Source organism: Oxyura jamaicensis, chromosome Z (assembly GCF_011077185.1).
Source record: "Oxyura jamaicensis isolate SHBP4307 breed ruddy duck chromosome Z, BPBGC_Ojam_1.0, whole genome shotgun sequence".
Taxonomy (NCBI): domain Eukaryota; kingdom Metazoa; phylum Chordata; class Aves; order Anseriformes; family Anatidae; genus Oxyura; species Oxyura jamaicensis.
The window spans coordinates 82,583,608-82,598,629 of NC_048926.1; the positions used below are offsets into that span (position 1 = coordinate 82,583,608).

At 50.0% G+C, this 15,022-nt stretch overlaps 1 protein-coding gene across 1 annotated transcript; it reads left to right on the top strand.

Moving 5' to 3' along the window:
• The first annotated feature begins 13,831 nt into the window (after nt 1–13,831).
• TOMM5 (translocase of outer mitochondrial membrane 5) lies at nt 13,832–14,762 on the top strand. Its single transcript, XM_035310770.1, has 2 exons — nt 13,832–14,016; nt 14,245–14,762. Exons 1-2 carry the CDS (start codon nt 13,896–13,898, stop codon nt 14,277–14,279), a joined length of 156 nt encoding a protein of 51 aa, XP_035166661.1. The 5' UTR covers nt 13,832–13,895; the 3' UTR covers nt 14,280–14,762.
• Nucleotides 14,763–15,022: the final 260 nt, after the last annotated feature.

Consider the following 15,022-nt stretch of genomic DNA (forward strand, 5'->3'; position numbering starts at 1 on the left):
GCGGGACGGTGCGGCCTCTGCCCGGAAAGGCGGAGCCGGGGCGGGGGCGGTGGGGGCAGCGGGCACCGCCCCCGGCCCGCCCCGCGAAAGGGGGAGCAGCGGGGGTCTCGGCTCCGCGCAGCCCCCTCCGGTCCCTCCTCGTCCCCGCTCGGTGCTGCTACTTGCCCCTCCCGGGGCGGCCGTCCTGCTCGCTCTCGCCTCGCAGGTCTCCTCCACGCAGACCTGCTGCGCCTACGCTGTTTCTGATTGTGCACCGCGCCTCCGGGCATGTCTCAGGTTTTCTCAGTCTCTGCAATGTTCTGGAGAAGACCAATCCAGGATCCTGATAGAGGTGAAGGTGCTGCAGCTCTTTGCCCCAGGTAAAAGCAGCAGTGAGACTGAGAATGCATTCCGCAAAGGCACACACAAAAATACATCTGTAGCACGTACCTATGTGGCCGTCTGCTCAGGGAGGTGTCAACAGATACCCAATTACCCACAGACACACAAACAGCACCAATGGTCTCATCCTGTTCCCTCTGGATGGTTGGCGTGAAGGTCCATTACTGAGAAATTAATATGCACGCACACATATGCACGCACATATACATGCAAATATGTATGTTAGAACAGTTATATTTGGTGGGACCTGCAAAGATCTTTGAGTCCAGGTGCCTGACTTCTTTCAGGGCTAGACAAACGTTACAGCAGTTACTGAGAGCACTGTCCAAATTCCTGTTGAATACTGACAGGCACGGGGCAGCAGCCACATCCCTAGGAAGCCTGTTCCAGTGTCTGACTGCCCTCATGGGAAAGAAATTCTTCCTGATGTCTGGTCTCAGCCTCCCCTGGCACAGCTCTGTGCCATTACCATGTGGCTGCCATCAGCCGCAGGGAGCAGAGGCAGGCACCTCCCTCTGCACTGCAGAGCGCAAAGTCACCCCTCGGTCGCTTTTTCTCCAAGCTAGAAAACCTGAGTGTGCTAGAAGACAAAGCTGTGCATCTCTCACCTTGCCAACAAGGGAAACCTCCCTCCCTTAGCAGTGCCTCTGCCTCTGGTTCCAGCTCCTGCTCACAGGCAGCCTAACCCTGTCTGCACCCAGGCCTCCTTGCCAGGTTGTTCCTGGGTCACGAATAACCGGCTGTAGCAGCAATTGTGATCTGAATTTCCCCTTTATGTTCCCCAGTCCTGCTTGCCCCGGTTGCTGGCACCAGCAGGGTGCCAGGGTGGGAGCCCTGTGCAGCAGCAGCACTGCTCCAGCTGCTGGTACAGCCCCCTTGCACGCACCGACCTACATGCAGACACTGGCACACAGCTGCCCAAGGCTGCCCTTGTCCTCCCTCAACAGCCAGTCCCTCCAGTGGTCTCACCCCTTGACACCCGCACTCCCTGGCTCCCCAGCCACATCCCCTCCTTGCCCACTCACCGGGCTGGATCTCCACTTGTGCTTGCACACTCACATGTGCAGCCGCACTGCTCCAGGTGCTGCACCACTGACATGTGGGCCCCCTGACCCCATGCACGCATACACTCCAAATAGAGTCCCTCCCCCAGGAAAGCAACTACAAGTGGAGTTCAATAGGGAGGCAGGACAGGTTGCCCCGATCAGGCAGAGGGCACAGAAGACAAACATCCTGACCAGCAAACCATTTATATGCTGCTGGCCCTTTTTATCCCATCATCTCTCATTTTTCCCACATTTGTTCTCCACAGGCTATCACCATCCCTGCCCTTCCCCACATTTGGTTCCTACCCTCAGCATCCTGCAAGAAGCCCTCTGCAACCTTGAAGTGCTCTTCTCCTGCATGCCATAGCGTGCCCCGTGCTCCTGGCAGGGTCTGTGGGGTGGTCAGGGGAGGGTGGGTGTCCACCCCCCACATGTGGCCAAGCTACCTTTTCCAGAAAGGGCTCAGCAGGGACTACTGTCTTGGAGTGTATCCGTGGGGATCCTTCAACAGCCCTTGAGTCTGGGAGTCTTCTTGTTTGTGCAAAGGAACTTTTTGCTGCCAAAGTAAGCACCTGCAAAGTGTGTTTTATTTTCTGGGAGATGGTGCTTAGGGAAGTGTTATTGGACCATTCAGGCTGGAATCTGCATCAGTCAGCCCAGGTGAGGTCAGGCAGTTTGAAATCACCCCTTGGTTCTTGATTCAGAAATCGCAGGGATGTCCCCAACACTCCAGGTCTTTGGCCAGCCCTATTTTCCTATTCTAGTCTGGGACTACAGCTCCAAGGGGGTACCCTGGCTCTGCTGGGACTCCAAGGGAAGGCTTTTCCTCCTGTTCTGCCTGGGCATGATTGAAAATTATTTCTGATGTCTTCTGAAAGTTTAATGCACTTTATACTGAGGAGAACAAGAAAGGGAACATCACTTGTATCATTTGTGTGGATCACTTTAAGAAGTTAAGAATGACAGAATACTATGATATGTGTCTGCAGTCTGAGTGAGCCTAAACCTTCTGGAGAAATGTTTTCTGGTCACTTGGATCATTAGCAGAAGTATCTCTCTTGTCACTCTCTCCCCTTTTTGCTTTTTACCACAGATATAAAACGTGTGGGTTCCTTTTTGAGTTTTTAGTCTTTGAAACATATTTTCAAAGGTGTAAGGAGGAAGTCAGAAGTTTCAAGGCTGAATTGCAGGCCATATAATTTAACCCTCATACATCTGAACTTTTCTATTTCACAGACACATTTGTCCACTCCTTGCTAAAAGATCTGAAAGTATTTCCTTAAAAAATAGCTTGGTGAGGAGTGTCTGTATGTTATCTGCAGGTTTGAACCCACTGCACATGGCCTATAAGCATGAAGAGTCAGGGGGGGAGAGATCAAATCTCACATTTCCATATGTTTTCATTTTGATGGGTGTGTTTTTTAATATGTGAATGACCTTTAATGACCAAAGTGTTACTGCGGGTCTGTCTGTAATCTTCCTTCATCTGTTTTCTTCATTTTCATTTTCTAGCTTTCATCTCTTACTGCTTTCTTTTTGTTAGCTCAAGGCTACAGGCCTCCCTGTTTTCTTCAAGACCTCCTTGTTTTCTTCAGCTTAAGACTACATGCACAGCAGAATTTGGAGCCCACCACCACTGTCTTTTTCCCTGGTTTGCTGTTCACATTTAGGAAGTCATCTACTAGCAAGAGTGTCAGGGTGAGCTTTAAACAAGCAGGACAAGCTCTTCTTAAGCACACAGAGGCAGACTCTCTACGAAAGGTTTAGAGAGGTGCCCTGGCTCAACCTACAGCCTGGCCTTACAAATGAATATTCCCACTGTGAGGAGAGAGCTGGTGCATGCAGAAGGACTTGGGCAGGCACAGCCTCCTCTTGAGGGCTCCATCCATTTCTCCAGATGATCTTCATAGCCACTGCCTCTGCAGCACATCCTTCTTGCCTCTTTTGTCTTCTGAGCTGCTCTTTCTTCCTCTGCTCACATGTGCCTCTCTGTGATTTAAGAAGGTGGTTTGGGTCACCCACACAACACACAATGACCTATGATGGGCCAAACAGCAGCAAAAACTGGGCTGGGCAGCAGCAGCAGAATGGCATGGGCAACTACACAGAAAGGCTGAAGGATAAAGCTGTGCCTTGTCTACAGAGAAGGGAATTCAAGGCATTCCTGCAGACTTCATGGAGCCAAAAACCCAGAGCACACAGGCGAGCAAACATAAGCCAGCAGCCCAACCATACCAGGCCAAGCAACTCTGAAAGAGGGACTGACTAACCCACTAAATTCAGCTTTTCAAATATACAAAACCTGAGGTCTTTTCTCTGTCTTTAAACCTTTATCACTCTTCTTCACAGGCTTAGGTGTTTGGTTGTTTTGTTTCTTTTGTTTTGTTTTTGTTTTTGTTTTGATTCTGACGCCCGGTAATTCCAGAGCAATTCTCTGGGTCACAAGACATTGAAATGGGTTCATGGGCTCCGCTCATGACTAGAATGAGCTCCCAGAGGTTTGATATTCTTGCATTCTTCAGAAGAACATCTCAGAACCAACCATTTGGAAGGTTCCAAATAGTTTTGCAATGTTTCCCCAGATGGAAGGCTTTTATAGGTCAGGTCTGACACGATGAAAACATAGGCAAGGAAGAACACTGCTGAGAGATAAAATGTCTCATACCTTTTTCTAGGTAGATGTTTCCCAAGCTTCTGAAACTTGGAATACTCAGAGAGAGGAAAACTACATGTTCAGCTCTACCATATACACAGGTAGATATCTAATGCATCTGGTAGTTTGACATGGAGCCCTGATTCCTCTATTTAATGGATTCCACTTTTCATCCACATGAAAGACAACTATTGTTTAATTTTGTTTTTAATTAAATTCTTCCTGTGTAGATTGTTTTGGAAACATCATCTACCAGCACTGGTTGGTACAGATGTATGTTTGTCCATTGCCCGTGAAAGCTACATGAATCAGCAGTTGATGCAAAGCCTGTTCCAGGGCACTATTTAATGCCATATGAGTTACAGGTGGCAGGAGCAAATCTCATTTTCGGCTAATTTCAGCAATCACAAAATAGTACTGATCATGAACAGTGACAGACAAAGTCAGCCTTTACAACAACAGAAGAGAAAAATAATCACAGTTTCTGTGGGTGTTGATTTGGGAGAAGAGCAGTTTCTGGGCTGGGAGCAAAAAAGAACAAAGGTAAAGGCAGAAGGACCTGCAGTGCGGAAGTACTCTGGCTAATTAGGGAGTATGAAAAAGCAAAACCAGAAAGGCACAAAACAGAAAAAATCAATACCTTTCAGTAGGCGACTCTTTTCTTGTCCAACCATATGCTAAATAAAGGGCTGCAGACAGTAGCAGAGGAGTTTAAATACAGAACAGGACATTTTTACAGGGAAGGCTAGTGTCAGAGATGGAGAGGAAGAGTTGACACAATGGATGTGGGTTCCTGTATAGCCATTTATGCAGTGTTAGGCAATCACCAAGCAGCCCCATACCCACTTTCTTTGTCCACATCAGAAGAAAGAGCACTGCATGCTGTGTTATGTGATAGAAGCTGCTCTGCACACTCAGAGGAGCACAGAGAGGCAATGGCGGGGGGGAACCCAAGTAATATCCTGTGCCACTTGCTCCCAGGAGCCGTCAGCCTAACAAAGGTCTGTCTCCACAAGCTCAGAGGAGCAGAGGGGCACAAAGGCAGGTGGAAACTCAAATTAGGGACTCACCAGAAGGGGCACCCTACCTAGGACCCTCCCAGAGTTATCTCAGGAGAGCCTCAGTCCCAGGGTCCAGGCATGAAACACTTCAAGGGGAGTCAAAGCCCAAGAACCGTTGGGACCTAGGGGGGTCCCTGAGCACTTCAAGGTTGCAGAGGGCTTCTTGCAGGATGCTGAGGGCAGGAACCAAATGTGGGGAAGGGCAGGGATGGTGATAGCCTGTGGAGAACAAATGTGGGAAAAATGAGAGATGATGGGATAAAAAGGGCCAGCAGCATATAAATGGTTTGCTGGTCAGGATGTTTGTCTTCTGTGCCCTCTGCCTGATCGGGGCAACCTGTCCTGCCTCCCTATTGAACTCCACTTGTAGTTGCTTTCCTGGGGGAGGGACTCTATTTGGAGTGTATGCGTGCATGGGGTCAGGGGGCCCACATGTCAGTGGTGCAGCACCTGGAGCAGTGCGGCTGCACATGTGAGTGTGCAAGCACAAGTGGAGATCCAGCCCGGTGAGTGGGCAAGGAGGGGATGTGGCTGGGGAGCCAGGGAGTGCGGGTGTCAAGGGGTGAGACCACTGGAGGGACTGGCTGTTGAGGGAGGACAAGGGCAGCCTTGGGCAGCTGTGTGCCAGTGTCTGCATGTAGGTCGGTGCGTGCAAGGGGGCTGTACCAGCAGCTGGAGCAGTGCTGCTGCTGCACAGGGCTCCCACCCTGGCACCCTGCTGGTGCCAGCAACCGGGGCAAGCAGGACTGGGGAACATAAAGGGGAAATTCAGATCACAATTGCTGCTACAGCCGGTTATTCATGACCCAGGAACAACCTGGCAAGGAGGCCTGGGTGCAGACAGGGTTAGGCTGCCTGTGAGCAGGAGCTGGAACCAGAGGCAGAGGCACTGCTAAGGGAGGGAGGTTTCCCTTGTTGGCAAGGTGAGAGATGCACAGCTTTGTCTTCTAGCACACTCAGGTTTTCTAGCTTGGAGAAAAAGCGACCGAGGGGTGACTTTGCGCTCTGCAGTGCAGAGGGAGGTGCCTGCCTCTGCTCCCTTGTAGTTGCTTTCCTGGGGGAGGGACTGTCCTTTCCACGTGGAGGTGTTTCACAGCATTTCAGAGACAGAAAGAGAAGCAGAATAAGGTTGTTTGGGCCATCTGAGTTTGTAGGAGTGCTGAAGGTGTCTGTCTGTGTCGGTGTGTGTGGCCAGCCACGTACCTAAGTGTATGCATGCACCTTCTGGTAACACATATTCAGATTTGCTCCTGGCTGGACCAGTGTGCTTGGAGGTGCAGCAAACTTGCCTCTCTTGGGCTGCTGGATCCAGCATCTTCTGACAGGGAACAGCCAAAGGTCATGTCTTCACTGATGAGGCACCTGCAGCAGTCTGGCAGAGGCATACAAGGGAAGGTTGAAGCATTACCACTAGTAGTACCCAGTATCGGTAACACTGAAGAATTACCCACCACATGACAGATTGAGGGTACTGTGTTGGCCCCCCTCAGCTCTGTGGAGCCATCGTCACTGGCACAGCTTCAAGCCTTCACAGGCAAGCTAGAAGTGCCCTAAATTTTTCATATGGGGGTGACAGGAGAAGTAGAAGAACCCCTTGTCTAAGGCATTTTACCTCTGGGAGGACCCATCTGAGCTCTGCTGCCTGTGCACTAATCCCTGTTTGCTTCTGCAGGTAGTGAGGAAAGCAGGATACTAAAGCCACCTTGTCACAGCAGGAATGGGCTGGCATGCTGCTGCCCTGCTTACACACAGCAGGGTGGTAAGCTCTAATGGTAAAGGAAATCCTGTCTTTGAAAACTAGCCTGTCATTTCCTGTGCCATGATCTGGCCCCCAGGATGCTGAGCCCACAGCATCCAGACACGTGGGAAGCATGTGGGTTCCCAGGGCAGAATCCAGTCCAGTGCTCTGAGCGTTGTCCTGCTCTTCCTGGTGCGTATCAAGGTCTGCCTTGCTGCCCTGGCTTCCCACCAACAAAATATAGCTGTGGAGATACGACCCCACAGTAAAGGGGGCTGGGGGCTGGGTGGAAGCATGACATTGCTGTGAAGTGGGAGACGCCCAGCTCAAGGTGCTCTATTTCTGTGGCTAGCAGTGTTTCTCCATGTTTCTGCTTGTCTTTCTGTGCCCCGCTGTATCTTTTCGCTGTGCCTAGAACAACACAGAGATGAGCTGAGGGCATGAATTTACTCACCCTGGACTTCTGTTGTGGATTTAGTATGTGGATTTATGCTGCTGGAGTATCTGTTCAGGTGTGTTTTTTGCCCATATTGTCCACTCAGTTTATATAACAGACAGGACAGCGGGCCTGAATGCTGCTTTATTTATTGTTACTTGGTCTGCAGGAAAATAACATCTCTCCCACAGTCCTCACATCACCTAAGGGTTCCACCTTCTGCAGGAGTACCACATTGAATAAACTCCTGCATGAGAATTTATGCAGTCTCCTCCCTTATGCCTAACAGAGGTCACTGGAATACAGTATTTTAAATCTCTTTCTCTGATTAAGCTCCTTACCATTCTGCTTCCCCTTTAGATTAGTAGTTGACAGCGCTACTACAGCAGAGCATTCGAAAGAGTAATGTAATTTTCATTTTGGTCTCTGTCATTCAATGCAGTTATCTGTGCCAGAACATCTTCCCCCTTGTACAGTCACTACAAGAACCCGGCCTGGCACTGCTGACTCTCCTGGGCCTAGGAAGCAGACATGAGCTGCAATCCATGGCAGAACTTCTGGCTGGAATTAGTTGAACGGACAAGATTTCCAGTCTGGTGGATTCAGAAGCAGAGCTTTAACTGCATAGTTAGATGCCTATCTTGCAGCCTTTTTCTCTTCTGTGACCTGGGGATGGTTTTACCTGCTGCAGATCTGAAGAGAGGGACTGAACAGAAGGAAGACTGTGCCCCCCTCTGGGTGTCTGTTACCATAGTCCTGGATGGTATGACTGCTGTGAATGCTGACTGGACACTGATGTTGCTGTACAGCTGCCCCAGACACACCATGTACAATGTCTGGATTTACATGTGCACCATTTGAGTAGATACACTGGCTGGAAACTTGCAGAATCCCTACATAATGGCTATTGTCATCTTCCATGATCTTCACACCAGAGGGTGCAGATTCAGACTGGGAAACAAATGCAATGAAGAAGAAAACTATTCAATATTGACTGGCCCAAAAGAAAACAGCTTCCACAATGACATGGCAGACCAAGACTCAGAGGCAATGCTGCCAGTGCCATCCCATCTGGGAGGGTCTGCCAGAGGCTGGCTTAGGCACCTGCATCTTCCCATGTGCCTGAGCAGTATTGCCTGCAGAAGATACGTGCTGTAGTTTAACACTAGTGGGTAGCTAAGAACCACACAACCGCTCTCTCACTCCCCCTTCTCAGAAGAACAGGGGGAGAATATATGGTGTAAAAAAAAGGTGAATTGAGATAAGGACAGGGACATTCCTCACTTGTTACTGTCGTGCAGAACAGACTCAGCTTGGGGAAGACTCATTTAATTTATTGCCAATTACTAACAGACTAGAGCAGTGAGAACTAAAAGCAACCTAAACCCACCTTCCTATCACCCACTCTCTTTTACCTCCTCCGCCCAAGCAGTGCAGAGGAATGGGGGATGGAGGTTGTGGTCAGTCCGGAACATTTTGTCACTCTCACCCAACACCACAGAGGACAGGCAGGTTCTTTAGGGATCTTTGGCAGAGTGAGGGCTGGCACAGGTTTGTGGTTGTAATTATATATATTAAAAAAAGAGAGAGAGAGAGATTAACAATCAGCATATTTTATTATCTACAGTTTCCAGCACCTAGCATAGCTTATAGCTGCACAGAATTTCTAGAACTACAGTAGAATTGCTAGTTACACAAGCTTTTCAGTCACCTGCACCCCTGCAGATTGGGTCAAATTGTTATCAACCAGTGCAAGACACAACCATAACCTAGACTCAGGCTTTACATAAAAGAACAGGAGTCACTCAGTCACTGCTTAGAGGAGGAAGATGACAGCAGAGGTGCCCTGGTCCACCAGTGGACCACAGGTTTTGCCATCCAGCAGCAGTTCCAGTCTAAGACCCCCTCAGGGCTGGTAGCTGCCTGCTTCTATAGGCAGTGTTCCTGGTGCTGTTATGCGTCTCTGTCCCAGGACCCATGCTAACCCATGCTACTGAGTTCTACACCAACCACTTCCCTGGGCGGCCTGTTCCAATGCCACATAACCCTTCCAGTGAAGAAATTCTTAATATCCAACCTAGACCTTCCATGGTGCAACTTGAAGCCATTTCCCGTTGTCTCATCACTTGGTGCTTGGCAGAAGAGCTCGATCCCCAGCTCTCCATAGCCTCCTTTAAGGTAACAGGACATGGAGGTGCTTGAGCGAGTCCAGAGAAGGGCGACGAAGCTGGTGAAGGGTCTGGAGAACAAGTCTTACGAGGAGCGGCTCAGGGAGCTGGGACTGTTTAGCCTGGAGAAGAGGACGCTCAGGGGCCGACCTTATCGGACTCAACAGGTACCTGAAAGGAGGCTGTAGCGAGGTGGGGGTTGGTCTATTCTCCCACGTGCCTGGTGACAGGACGAGGGGGAATGGACTAAAGTTGCGCCAGGGGAGGTTTAGGTTGGAGATTAGGAGCGGGTTGTTAGTCACTGGAATAGGCTGCCCAGGGAAGTGGTTGAGTCACCATCCCTGGAGGTCTTTAAAAGATGTTTAGATGTAGAGCTTAGGGATATGGTTTAGTGAAGGACTTGTTAGTGTTAGGTCAGAGGTTGGACTCGGTGATCTTGGAGGTCTCTTCCAACCTAAACTATTCTGTGATTCTGTGATTCTGTGAACTGTAAAGTACACAAAGGTCTCCCCTGAGCATCCCCTTCTCCAAGCTAAGCAATGCCAGCTCCCTCAGCCACTCCTCATAAGACTTGTTTTCTAGAATATTATGGATATTTGACTTACTCTTTGTCATGCTAACCATACTGCCAGGAGTCAGGAGCAGGGAGTACCAGTCACATACTTCTTCATGGTCACTCTCTGCCCATGTGCCACGTGGATTCCCTCCCATGGGATGCTGTCCTTCCCTAATTTATCCTACATGGGCTTCCCACAGGCAGCAGCTCTTCAAGAACTTCTCCAGTATGGGTCTGTACCATGGGGTCCATCCATCAGGAGCAAAATGCTCCAACATGGGTCTCCCGTGGGCAGCAACTACCCCCAGATCCCCTGCTCCTACATGGTCTCCTCTCTATGGGCTGCAGGTCAATCCCTGCAGGGTGTCTGGAGCACCTCCTTCCTTCCCTCTATGCTGATCTTGGTGGCTGCATGGTTTTTTCTCTCGCAGTTTCTCAGTCCTCTCTCCCAGCTGCTACAATGCCATATTTTTTTAACCTTTCTTAAGCACCTCCCAGAGGCACAACCAGTGTCATTCACTGCCTCGGCTCTGGCCCGCGGTGGGTCCCTTTTGGAGCCAGCTGGAGCTGGCTCTGATCTGACAAGGGGCAGCTGCTGGGCTCTGCTCATCCATGCCAGCCCTGCAGCCTCTCCCATCACCAAAGCACTGCCATGTAAACCCATTGTATATGCATCAGTCCTAGACTCAAAACATACACAGAGAGGTGGCATGGCCATAAACCAAGCCTGAGAAGTGGGGAGGCATCAGTGGAGCAGATGGGAACTGTTCCTTCAGCTCGAAATAGTGGTGACATTCATTTATTTTTCAGGCTGGCTTAATGAAACCCAGAAAACGTATCTTTGCATAGTCTGACTGACTGTGTGGAGCCCGTAGAGAGAGATTACAGAACTGGAATTTATTGGCCAGATGAAGAGAGACAATTTTTTTTTTTTTTTTTGCTTGCACAAAGGTAAACACTGCCATTAGTGTGTGTATCCATATTGATTCTTTTGATAGGGCGAAAGGGTCAACACAGTAGGTAGCACCAAGGCTCCAGCATTATCTACTTTGCCTCCCCCTTGTGCTTCTGCAGGTCTTCCCCTGGGTCTCTAAAACCTCTTTGGTATGCATCAATGATAAACATCCTGATCTGACTCCAGCAGTTAAGGTTTCTGGTATTTCTCTGTATCTTATTAGTAGGTGCTCAAGGGGCTAGAAAAAGCTAATGTTGCCTTGCCCAAAGGGAAGGCATGCTGTCCTTTCAGGTGGCTGATGAGCCCTCTCCAGGATGTCGGAGCAGCCCTGGGGAAACACTCCAGAACAGTGTGTGGAGGGCCACTTCACAAAGCACCTTCATTAAGGAGGATCAAGATGTTTTGTCAAGTTCCTTTTCCCCCACAGAAGTGCTTGAGATCTGAAATGGCCAGTCTGGATAGATTTAATTTCTGAGCACTGTTTCTTGCCTGCCCTCTGCACTTCTGTGTCTTACCCCAGCACCTTAGCCAGGTGCTTGGACTTCATGAAAGGGCTCCAAGAAGTGCAAGCTGTCACCAGTGTCTCCTAGGTCAGGTCCATGGGTGGACCTGCCTGGCTGATCCCTCTTTTCTTCATTCCCACCCAGTACTCTGCCCTGCCGTTTTTACCTGGAGTCTTTGTCCATTGGCCTGCGTAGCTTGTTTGCACCTATATCCCGCAGTCTTCCAGACAGCTTCCCCACAGCTCTAGAAATGGCAAGAAGACAGAGCCCAAGCTGTTCACTCATGCACAAAAATAAATAAATAAATAAATAATAATAATAAATAATCAATTTGAATCACTGGGAATATCGCCTTATTTATTGTGCAACCTTTAAAAATCCAAAGCAAGATTAGGAGGACCAGCAGTCTTGAAATGCAGGATGAGACTCCTTGCTTTTCAAGCAAGATGGGCCTAAGACCCACCAATTTGCTTCTGCTAGAGGAAACTAGAGAAACTCACCATTCAGAAAGAAACCTGGTGTAAATCAAGATTTCCTGGAAGCCAGCTGAGGGAGGCTGACTTACCTCAGCTGCAGAGCTGGACAGATCTGTTATCCTTTCTTTTACAGCCTGCTGTAAAACTCTTGGGATGAGAGCTTTTCAACTTTGGTAATGAGAAAGGGCTGCCTGTTCATTTGGACTAGGGATTGCCAGTGAGTGTCCTGCAAACTGGGCAAAGTCCCAGTTTGGAGCAGGGTGGTTTGGGAAGGCTCCTCCTTGGCTATCCTTTGCCAAAGTCAGGGTTCCTGTGGTAGCACAGAAGGGCAGAAAAGCTTCTGGCAGACAGCAGAGATGCAATTAGTCCCATAAATCATTGGCACAAAGAAAGCAACTGCCCTGTAATTGGCTTTGCCTTAGATCATAGGCAGCATGGCTCAGAGAAATCTGTTTTTGTGAATGATCTGCCTGCTTCTGTGCGTGTCCTGATCCCAAGCAGCAAAAGCAGAGCGAAGCAGGCTGCAGAGCCCAGATATCTTGTGGGGCTCCACCTGCAATGGTGTTCCTGGAATCTGTGGACTGCTTCTGAAAGCATTGCTGGCTGCCTGCCTAAGGGCAGGAAATGCAGGGCTTGGCTAGCTCAAGCATACACAATTCAGATGGAGTTCAGAAGGGAGTGAGGACTGAGGGCTGTGGGTTAGCCTGGGCCTCAGGCCTGAGCCCTAAGAACACAATTTGAGTCTGATGCTCACAGCCATCTGCTGTCCTGGCTGAAACTCAAGTGGAGCTCAGCTTCAACAAGGTCAAGTGCCGGGTCCTGCACCTGGGGCACAACAACCCCAAACAGTGCTACAGGCTGGGAAGTCAGTGGTTAGAAAGCCACCTGGCAGAGAAGGACCTGGGAGTATCGGTTGATAGTCAGCTGAATATGAGCCAGCAGCGTGCTCAGGCGGCCAAGAAGGCCAGCAGCATCCTGGCTTGTAGAAGAAAGTGTGGCCAGCAGTGATTGTCGGAAGTGACTGTCCCCCTGTACTCAGCTCTGGTGAGGCTGCACCTCGAGTACTGTGTTCAGTTTTGGGCCCCTCGCTTCAAGAAGGACATGAAGGTGCTTGAGCAAGTCCAGAGAAGGGCTACGAAGCTGGTGAGGGGTCTGGAGAACAAGTCTTACGAGGAGCGGCTCAGGGAGCTGGGGTTGTTCAGTCTGGAGAAAAGGAGGCTCAGGAGTGACCTTATTACTCTCATCACATTAAAGGAGGCTGTAGCGAGGTGGGGGTTGGTCTGTTCTTCCACATGCCTGACAGGATGAGGGGGAATGGGCTAAAGTTGTGCTAGGGGAGGTTTAGTTTGAACATTAGGAAGAACTTCTTTACTGAACGGGTTGTTAGTCACTGGAATAGGCTGCCCAGGGAAGTGGTTGAGTCACCATCCCTGGAGGTCTTTAAAAGACGTTTAGATGTAGAGCTTAGGGATATGGTTTAGTGGAGGACTTGTTAATGTTAGGTCAGAGGTTGGACTCGGTGATCTTGGAGGTCTCCTCCAACCTAGACGATTCAGTGATTCTGTGACTCCCCTGACCTCTAGCGTCCAGGGCTGGGCTTTGCGGTTGGCAAGGGGTCCCACCAGAGCCACGAGAGCCGGCTCCGCGTCTTGGAACCTGCTAAACACGACAAGTCTCCCGCAGTTCCCCCGGCCCCTCTCGGGCACAAGGTTTCTCCCTCACAGCACAGCTCCCGAGACGGAACCACACAGCGGAACGGCCCCGCCATGCGTCCCCTTACCGCCTCCGGGGGAGGGGGGAGGTGACGCCGTCCCCGCCCTACCGAGGGCGGTGGCTTCGCTGCCCTTCCGTGCGCACGCGCAGTGCCCGCCCCATTGCCACTTGTCCCCGTTCGGCGGCCATAGCGGCGCGGGGCCGGCGGTATGTTCCGCATCGAGGGGCTGGGGCCCAAGGTGGACCCTGAGGAGCTGCGGCGGAGGATGCGCCGCGACGTCCTCGCTTCCGTCCGCAACTTCCTCGTCTACGTGGCGCTGCTGCGGATCGGTCAGTGCGGGACGGGACGCGGCCTGCTGGGCCGTCAGGAAGCCACGCCGGGGCCGGGCACAGCATGCACAAGGCCCCGGCCTGCAGCACTCCTTTAGGCCTTGCTGCCTCGCCTGCCGCAGCAGTGGTGCCGGGTCGGGAGGAGGGAGCCGGGCGGTGGTCACGCAGCCCATCTGAATGCTTCAGGTTCACTGCAGGCTCGTTGATGCTCTTTTGTTTCATTTTCAGCTCCTTTCATCTTGAAGAAGCTGGACAGTATATAAGCGCTGATGAGCTGCAAAGACATGGCTGCTGAAAACGTTACATGGACTGTAGCTGCTTTCCGTTTTTGGTTAATTAAACCTTGTGCCAGAGACAGGCATCCGATACTAAATGGTGTTGAAAGTTGACATTTAAGCATATCTGACCTGAGAATGATATCTTGGGAGATGTCAGTTTTTCGTGCAGCTGACTTCTGGTCACAGAATACTCTGTATGACAGAAAGCAGTAGGTTATGATGGAACACTTCTGGTACTGTTTAAAAAAAAAAAAAAAAAAAAAAAAAAAAAAAAAAAAACATCTCCATCTTTCCATCTTCTTTTTGTATAAAGTGCTAGCATGTCGCTTGGTTATGCATCTGCCTCTAAATTGCCACATGGCTGTCGATATTACTGAACCTGTCTGTATGAGAAATTATGTTGTTAATGAATCTAATGCAGAAGGTTGATTTAAAATAAATGGAAGAGCAGTCCTATCAATTAACAAACAACTCTGGTAGTGATTTATTTTTAAAATCTTGCAGTGGGAGCAAAGTCAGGCTCATAGTGAAAAGAAGGATTGATACCACCTGATCAAACTGAACAGGTACAAGTTTAGGGGGTCTGATGATGTGCATCCCAAGGTCCTTAGAGAACTGGCTGATGCAGATGCCAAGCCTCTCTCCATCCTATTTGAAAAGTCCAGCTAGCTGACCAAAGGAAGCCAGTCAATACAGTCTCTCTGGATTTCACTAAAACATTTGATACT